The 9,811-nt window shown below is 31.5% G+C and overlaps 1 protein-coding gene across 1 annotated transcript; it reads right to left on the minus strand.

Annotated features, from left to right (window-relative positions):
* Nucleotides 1-2,258, minus strand: LOC105637317 (zinc-finger homeodomain protein 6). Its single transcript, XM_012220750.4, has one exon. The coding sequence runs from the start codon at nucleotides 1,256-1,258 to the stop codon at nucleotides 236-238; it is 1,023 nt and encodes a 340-aa protein (XP_012076140.1). The 5' UTR covers nucleotides 1,259-2,258; the 3' UTR covers nucleotides 1-235.
* Between the last annotated feature and the right edge of the window lie 7,553 nt (nucleotides 2,259-9,811).

Here is a 9,811-nt window from a genome sequence, read left to right on the forward strand (position 1 = left end):
AAAAGGGAACTAATTGTTCTTTGTTTGTTTAAACAAGAAAGATTCATGACAATGAGCATTATTAGCAAGTATTTCCGAGACAAATATTAGTATTAGTGGGTGTTTAACCTATTTCCTAACTTATATTGAGTTGTGCACATCTAATATCTACTATTATTTATTGAAAACTATTCAATTTCCTGCAACAATAATATGCATATGTAAGTACATATATGGTTCTCAAGGATTTGGATTCTCACATTTGCTTCTTCTTCATTGCTTGTTTGTTATTATGCATCCAAACCTTGAAAACCTTTCTCTTTACACCCACTTTGGAGCAAAACTGCTGCACTTCTTGTTCATCTTGTTTTTGGATTTTCCATTCTATTTTTTCTGCAAATTCCAACATTTTTTCCTTTTGTTCTTGACTAAACTTTGTCCGAAACCTCTTCTTTGACAAAGATGATGGCTGTATAGATCCGTAACCTTGCACATTTGACTGGAACATATTAAGATCTTCACTTGATGATTCTGCGGCAGCTCCTCCGCCACCGAAGGTCATTACAATCGTCGGTGCAGGTGTTGTAGTCGGGGCACCTAAAGTTAGCCCGTGAGGGTATCTATGATGATAATGAACTGATGGTTGTGAGATAGGAGGATGTGAAGTGGCTAGTTGTTGTTGAGGTATGGTATTTCTTTGGTTATTGTCTTTGTAGTAACTATTAGTTGCTGCACTTTGATGTTCTCCATCAATCTCTTTTCTATGAAAATTCCTATGGCATTGACAAGCTGCACATCTCAAGGCTTCTGCCGTACCCTCTTCACCGGTTGGCATGAATTCTCCACATCCATCTACAACAAACCCTCCTTTGCTTGCGGCATGATTCTTCAAGCATTCTCGGTATCTAACTAATCCTGTTGATGTTGGCGGCCCCGGAGGTGCTGGTGGTGATCTAGAACTGGATCTACTAGGAACAGAGGCAACCCTGTTGTTTGCACTTACTGCAGTGATCATAGCCGGAGCTGGAGTTGGATCTTGTGTTTGTTCAGGACCTCCAGTGGGTTTGAGAGGGAGATTCTGTAGATTCATTTGGTGATGGTGAAAAAGAGGGTAGCGTTCAAGGTTTTGATGATGATGATGATGATCGTCCTCTTTTGTTTCTCCAAAGGCTGAAAGTATATTAGAAGAGGGGACTTTAGAGGAAGAATCTCTATTAGTTGGATTGCAACCCAAAGAGCTGGGCATCGCTATTCCCTTTTCTTGCCCCCTCACTTCCATCAAACTGATCTGCAAAATGAAAAAGCTCCAAACCTAAGTTTTGATCTTTCCTCTCTTCCTTTTTCAAGAAATCATCGTCATCACCATCACCATCGTCATCACCATCGGCTGCTGCTTAGCTTGCGATCCTTTGAAATGAACCCTAATTTAAGGCAGCCAAATCCCAGACATCAAAGAAGTAATTACTTGGTAACCCTGAATATATTCTCCTTTCTTATTCTGATTTTGACATTAATGGGTACAAACCCACCATAACACTATATCCTTAAAGACGTAAGCCGAGTCATTGAGCAGTAGATAGACTTATGATTAGATGAATTAGAAATATTAATTTCTGTGAAACCCAACCTAATAAAAACAAAGGCAAAAAGAAAAAAAATTAGGAAAAGGGAAAAATAACATTATCTAGTGTATATGGGCCCCTACAAGCTAGAAAGCTATGGAGATTTAACTAAGATTTAGGATGATAACTTAATTAAACTGTAGATCTAGAGTAATGAAGCTGTAATTGCACCATGAAAAGTACTGAGAAGCTAATGGATAGCTAGTTGCAGGATTGAGATCAAGGAAGAAGGGAGTTGAAACATTGGATTTAGCAGAAAAGAGAGATGAAAAAGTAAGAGAGAGAGAGAGAGAGAGGGAGATAATGATTCATTTCTATATATTTATAAATGCGTAGAAGATGTGGGTTTTGTTTCCTAAAATCCCATCCGAACCCATTAAAATCATCCATTGAAGGAACAGGCAGGTTGGTTTTGTAGCTTACTTGTAATAAAAATCAAACAGCAGCAATAACTACAAGAAATGGATGTCACGCATACTAGAAGGAAGAGTATTTTTTCAGAGCAACCGACAAGGTCATGTTAGTTCTCTAACATAGCCTGCACGATTGTCCAGATCCTAATTATTACCTTCCCCACCTTCTGTTCTTCTTTGTTTTTATCTTTTATCTGTCTGTAAGAGTACTGCAAAACCCTAAATAGCGTTGCAAGTGTGAAACAGGAAGTGGGAAAGGGAGGAGCGGCTTGACGTTTGGTTTGGTTTGGTTTGGTTTGATTTAGTTTGGAACGCCCAAAATTTTCTTGCATTAATTCTTTGTAAAGAACTCATGGTTAAATAAGTCTGCTACTTTTATCTAAAAATTTACAAGTAGTGGAGTTATCTAAAGAGGTGTTGAAATTATCACTAAGTTAAAATTTTGAGTCTATAATTTTAAACTTCAGTTACAAAAATAAAATAAAATCAATGTTTCATTCTATTATTAAATAAGCAAATTAAGATTTGTGTGTTTAATTTTTGTTTTTTAAAAGAAGAAATCAAATTAGAAATTTTATTAAGATAACATTGTATAGAGATACGAGATAAACATTTTTCTGTAATAAGTCTAATAATAAATTGCTTATACAAAAAATACAAAAACTGAGTCTTAATTAATTTGAAGTATTTGATTAAGTTGACTGAACATAATATTTATGCTAAATCACTTGCCATTTGGCGACTGTTAATGGCTATTGGCTACTGTATGATTTGATCACTTTCAAATCTCTTCTTTTTAGTGAAGAGATATGTACTTCTTTCTGCATAACTGTTCAAATAATAAAATATTTTAAATAAAATCACTACAATAGTGATAATATTGAATCAGAACTAGATTTAAGAATAAAATTATAGGATATGAGCAATAATATTCTGAATATTTGGATAATAATAACTCAAATCTGTATCGAAAGATATAAAATTGAGAAATCACTGATAAAAACAAACAAGAAAAGAGAAAGGGGTGAGAATTCAGGTGGCCGCCCATAAAAGAAAAAAAAAAAAAAAACTTTTAGATTTTGAGAGAAAAAAAAGAGACAGTTATGGGAAACGGAAAAAGTTACAACAGATCAATATAAGATTAATTTTGTTTATACGACTTCATTCATTAATTTGATAAATCATTTTATATCGAATGAACATGAACAATCACTTATTGTGGGTAGATTCAAAATTAATTTCTGAAAGAAAATATCATATTTTCTCTTACTTATTAGATATAAGAAGATTGCTTGGAGAAGTCCTCTTGCACTTTGTGCAGAAAAAGAAAAAGGAGAGGAGGAAAGAAAGAAAATAAAGGAGGAGAACAAGGGGAAAGGATAAACTAGAAAAAGGATAAACTAGAAAAATAAAATAAAAATTACTTTTACTTCACTATTGTTATTATATTTTTCTGTTTTTCTTTTAACATTTATTATAATTTCACGGAAAATAATTTTAGAAAATAAATTTCAATGTTTGGTTACAAGAATTATATTTTTCTAGGAAAATTTAATTCTTGAACATGTAGATTTCTTTTCTTTTATCCTATTATATGTGGGGACATTTCAATTTCTAAACATGTATGTTTTATATTTACTTTTTTATATATAAAGCAAAGTACTTTCTCATATTAAAGGGTTGAAATTTTAATTTAATCTTTCTTGGTTGATTTTTTCTTTCTTTTTTTTTTTTTTGAAATTTTTCAATTCTTCAATAGACTATATATATATATATATATATATATATATATATATATATATATATATATATATTGTTGCTTTATATTATGTTTTATTTATTTAAGTAATTTTTAAACGATATTCACATTTCATATTAACTAATATTATAAAATTTTCATTGTACTTATAATGGCGTTCTTGTAAATTAAATAAAAATATTTAGATTAAAGAAATAATGGAACTTTCTTTATTTTTTTCATATTTTAAACAAATACAATTATTTTATTTATCACCTAAACAAATACATAATTTCTATAACTATTTTTCTTAAAATTTAAAAATCAAATGCGCTTTTAATGTGGAAGGGAATTCTAAAAAGAAATAAAAACTTTTATTATTTCTCCTCTTTTTCAAATAAAAAAAAAATTAGCATTTAGTTATTACTTTTTTTGATTATTTTTTTCTTTCTATATTTTCTCTCTCTCCAAACATATCTAAAGTCTTAAACAAGTGTTTGGTGGAGGTGGAGAGAATTAAAGTGTGTTAGTACAGTGGCCCATAGTCCTTCCTTTTTTTCCTTTGCAGCGTGTCAGAGTCTCCATCTTCTTTCTCTTTCTACAGTGTCTGCACTCTGCAGCTCCACATTCTTTAATAAATAATTTCTTAAATATATTTCTGTATCCTAAAGAAAAAAACAATTGTGACGCAAAGATTGGACTGACAACGGTAATCTTAATCAATTTATTAATTGATAAAAATATATTTTAGTATTTTTTTATTGATTAAAAAATCTAATTTAAGTTAATAAAGTAAATTAATTTGAGTGATTACATTAGTTTTCTATTTAAATTTAATTTTATTGGTTAAGAAATAACTAAGGTCTTCTTTAATTTAAACAGACTAATAATTGAAATTAGTAATCCCTTGATTGAAATCCTAGTATTATTAAATACTATATTAAAAACTTTGGTTTTCCTATTTAAGTTCCACTTAATTATCTAGAATAATAATAATATATTCTGTTTTTAAAATATATTGTTATTTAATATAATAATAATATATTTAATTAAGTAAACTCTCTTTCGTCGATCCTATAGTCTCATTAATTATAAAATTAAATAAAAAAACTATCGATATACTATCCACGTTATATAAAATTATTAATTATTTTTAAATAATAAAAAATTATAAACTAAGTAACAATATAATGAAAAGTAACACGTCTTTAAATGCTGGCATTTTTAAATTTATGAATTTGAGAACATTTTATATTTTTTTTTTCACACTAATAACAATTGTTTTGTTGTATTTTTGGTTTTTATATGCTATATTTATCTGATGACCAAAATAATTATAAGCAAAGATCTAACTATATATGGAAGTTTTGCTTGATTTTTACTTTTTGCAATAAATTATTTCATGTTTATAATGATTTTTTTTAATGAAAAAATTAACCAATAAAGTGTTTGTTGAGCGATAAAAAACATCTTATTTATTTATTTCTTTGGAATTATCACAACATCTTTAACTTTCATTTCTTCTTTTAAAAAACAAAGTCAACTTTTATCATCAATTAAAAGAAAAGAGTGCCATAAACAATATTTTTAAATTTAGTTATTTAAAGTACTTGATCCATCTATAATTAATGGATTAACCAAGTCCCTAATGGACTTGCCCTAAATAGTTAGAGAGACTAAAAAATAATTTTACCAATTGTAGGGAGTAAAATTAATTAAATTTTTCACTAAAATTTTTAAAATTTTTTAGTTTTAGGGGGCCACACTCCCCAAAACCCTCTCGGCACATCTTATCCCTATTGATAAGGTCAATATATTTTTAATACTTTAAGAAATTTAATTTAAGTCCTTTCTATCACAAAATTTATCGTAAATTCGATAAATATTATATAAAGAGGAATATTAGCATGCTGGGAGAAGAACTTTTTTTTTTTGTCCACGTTCTATTTGAGGTTTCACTTATTCCATCATAACCATATTCTACTTTTAGTGCTTACATGGAAATTAACTTTTATTTTTTTTAAGAAAATGTGTAATTCATTAATATGTAGTAATGTGTAATTCATTAATATGTAGTATTATATATATATATATATATATATATATATATATATATATATATATAAGGATTCGCAAAAGATGAGATGAACATATGTAAATTTTCATTACCATGATGCTGAGATTTAAATAGATACAAGAAAACAATATCTTATAAACAAGTAATTTAAATTTAAACAAAAGAATTTAATTTGTTACAATAGAAATCGAATTAAGTTTTATTCTTCATTTGATTTGATTTTGATTGCAAAGAATCTACAGAAACATCCTTAGCAGTCTTCGCAAGATTGAATTTATTGTGGAGACCAATCTTGGACTTGTTGAGCATAAATTACTTCTTGGACAATGGTTTAGTGAGAAAATCTGCAAGTTGGTCTCTAGAGGAAACCTGAGAAACATGAAGAGCACCCGTTTGAATAAAATCACAGACAAAATGTCTAGATGCTTCATTTTCGAATGATAAACAAGATTTTGACCGGTATACATTGTGGATAGATTATCACAATAAATTGTAGGAGCTGGAACTTTGTATCCAAGTTCTTGAAGAAGAGATTTCACCCATTGAAATTCAGTAGCAGTAGAAGCAACAACTTGATATTCTGCTTCAATGACGAGCGGGTAGCAGTTCGTTGCTTCTTAGAGCTCTAACTGATCAGTATTTGACCAAAGTATAAAATAAATCTGGTTGTTGAAGTTCGATCTAAAGGATCACCCACCCAATCGACATCTGAGAAGGCATGAAAAATAAGTTAAGATTGCCGTGTAATATGAAGTCCAAAATCAATGGTGGATTTGAGATATCGAAGTAATTGTTTTAGAGCCACCTAATGAGAATTAATCGCGTTTATTCACACTGAATTCTATATCAGGCGGATAAGACTCAAATACTATAAAACATCACTCAATTGACGATAATAAGTGGACTCAATAGCTTGAGTAGCAGGAAGTGATTTGACCAAATGTGAAGCAATAGCAATAGGCGTGGAGGCCTCTTGAGCACCATCCATTTTGGCCTTTTGAAGAAGCTTTTGCACATAATGATGTTGCGAAAGAAACAAAACCTTAATTGTCTTATAAACATCAATACCAAGAAAAAGATTTAATTCCTGATGATCTTTCAATAAAAATTTCTCTCTAAGCACCAGAATAAAACGAGATATAAAAGAAGTGTTGTTTCCTGTCAATATAAGATCGTCCATATAAACCAAGAAATAACAACAAATGGAATCCACTCGATATATGAACAAAGAATGATCACTCTAGATAGCTGAAAATCATATTGCACTGTAAAGGAACGCAGAGCTTAATACCAAGCCCATGGCGCTTGTTTGAGGCCATAGAGAGCTTTACTCTATTTGCACACATGATGGGATTTTCGAGATCAATGAAGCCCGGTGGTTGTTGCATAAAGACATCCTCCCAAAAAGGACCATGTAAGAAAGTGTTGTTCACATCCAATTGCAGCAAGGCCAAGAACTTATCAAAACGAATATTAAAACCACACAAATAGTGACTGGCTTCACCACTGGACTAAAAGTATCAACAAAATCAATTTCAGGACGTTAATTATAGCCATGTAACGCTTAAAAGAGTAATCAACATGTCTTTTGATCCTGTAAATCCACTTACAACCAACCAAATTTTGGTGAGAATTAAAAGGAATCAGAACCATAGTCTTGTTAGCCAATAATGCATTAAGTTCAGCAGACATACGGAGCGCCACTCAAGAAAAGAGAGAGCTTGCTTTACTTTAGTCGGTTCGAGTGTACCTCGGGTCGGGTATTCGGTAACATGATTTATGATTTTAGGCCTATAGATATTATTTTTAGACCGTGTGACAATCAGATGTGTATTACGAGAAGGAACAGAAGCTGAGGAAGATTGAGAAGAAGTAAATAGAGAGGGAAGTGTAGAGGGACCAAATTCATTGACACGATTTGCTGTCGAGGGAGATGAATGAGACGAAATAGAATGAAACAGAATAGGAGTGTGAGTAGGATCAGAGAATGGAACATCATACTAAGCCGATGAAGATGAAGACACTAAAGATGGTTGTTATTGAAAAAGGAAATTTATTTTCGAGAAACAAAACATGACGCAACATTATGTATTTTTTATAGTTGAAGTTATAACAAATGTACGCACTTTGATGGAGGGAATTGATAGCCTCGCAAAGCGGGCAAATCTTGTTATGTTATTTTCATATAAATTGCATGAATGCATGATGTTTTTATATATTTTACGTTTGTTCGTGTTGTTTTTGTTTCAAAGTAATTTTCAGGAACACAATTGGAGCAAAGGAATGAAAAGGATTGTTTTATACAAAGAAGACCAAAACAAATTGAAAAAAATGGAAGAAATCCTTGATCCAGCCTTCGCGCCGCAAAGCAAGTCGCAACAAAGAAAATGCCCAAGTCGCGAGCGTGGCATTCACATGCGCGGGCGTGAAAAGCACTCCTAAGAGTCAGAAGGTTTGCAAGCAAAAATCGTGAGCACGACTTCCACATGTGCGGGCGCAAGAAGCACTCCTGAGAGTCAGAAGGTTTGCAAGCAAAAGTTGCGAGCGCGACATCCATCTGCGTGGGCGCGAAAAGCACTTTTGAGAGGCAGAGACATTTGAAGCAGAAGTCGCGAGTGCGACCTTTAACCTTGCGAGCGCGAGTCGAGATTTCCAGGAGACGTAATTGCTGCCTTTTCATCAGAAATACATATCTTTCCATGCAAGGGTCGGGACTCTTCCCAAGAGAAGTCACCTCAAGCACCTTTTGGCCAACCAATCACCACCAAAGCCTCCATCACTCTCCTCCTCTATAAATAGCAATCAAAGTGAAGAAAGAAAGCATTCATTCATATTGAGAGTTAGATTCAGAAACACAAAAATTTAGATTATATTAAGAGAAGTGTGACAGTAGTACTTAGAACAAGTTGACGAGAGTCACTTGTTATTGATTGTGCCAAGAACATCAAGAAGTTCCTCGAGGTGTGACGCCCTCCGGAGGCTTGAGTTAGATTACTTCTTTCTCTTGTTTTATAGACTTGTTGTATGTTGTTCTTCATAACTCTTCTATGCAAAGCAACAATTTAAGTTGGTAGTATTCAATAATAATTCCTTAAGTTATCTTTTGATCTTTGTTTAATCAAGGTTACTGAATTATATTCTCAGAAGGAAATAGTTTAGTAAAGATCAAAGAGATTTAATTCATTGAGTTGAATTTACATATGCATATTTCACTTATTTCTGTTAAAGTTAAATCTGTCTTACTAAAATAATCAAAGAATAAGAATTAGGTTTAAGAATTAACAAGATAAGGTTTCTATTATAAGTAGAAATACATATAATAGATAGTATAATTCTATACTGCGAAGTTGAATTATATCTTACCATATGTAATTAAAGAATTCTTTATTGTATGTTACAAGATTTTGTATAGAAAGGGAAAATCCTGTGTATGATTAATTATTCTAAGTATCTTACTACACACTTATCTTTAGAGTTAATTAAACATTAGCTTTAGCATAAATAGAAATTAATCACTTCTGTATTCATATTTCTGTAAACACGTCATTAAGAGTAAAGTAGCAAGTGAACTCAACCCGTTTCTCGTGGGATCGATCTTTTATTACTACGTTGTGATCTGTATACTTGCGGGAACTCACAAGAGACGCAACAGGAATAGCCAAGAAAAATATATGGAATAGATTTAATATCAAACTTAGACTTTACATAAGGATGGAGACAAGGGTAACGAAGATAAGGTTAACAGAGACAACCGAAGACACGAAGGGACTAATAGTTAGGAGCACACAGGAAAAGCCTTTGATATGGAGATAAAAAATTTAAAAGTGGTGTAAGAAGACAATTAATAGGGTAAGTGGCTGTTTGAAAAGCAAAATACCAAAATGAGGGAATTAAAGATGCAATTTGTAGCAAAGTGAGACCTATTTCAGCTAGATGAAGATAACTATGTTCTACAGTACTATTATGTTGTGGATTGTGAGGC

The sequence above is a fragment of the Jatropha curcas genome, chromosome 4 (genome assembly GCF_041381405.1).
Source record: "Jatropha curcas cultivar XTBG-Jc1 chromosome 4, XTBG_Jcur_1.0, whole genome shotgun sequence".
Lineage (NCBI taxonomy): Eukaryota > Viridiplantae > Streptophyta > Magnoliopsida > Malpighiales > Euphorbiaceae > Jatropha > Jatropha curcas.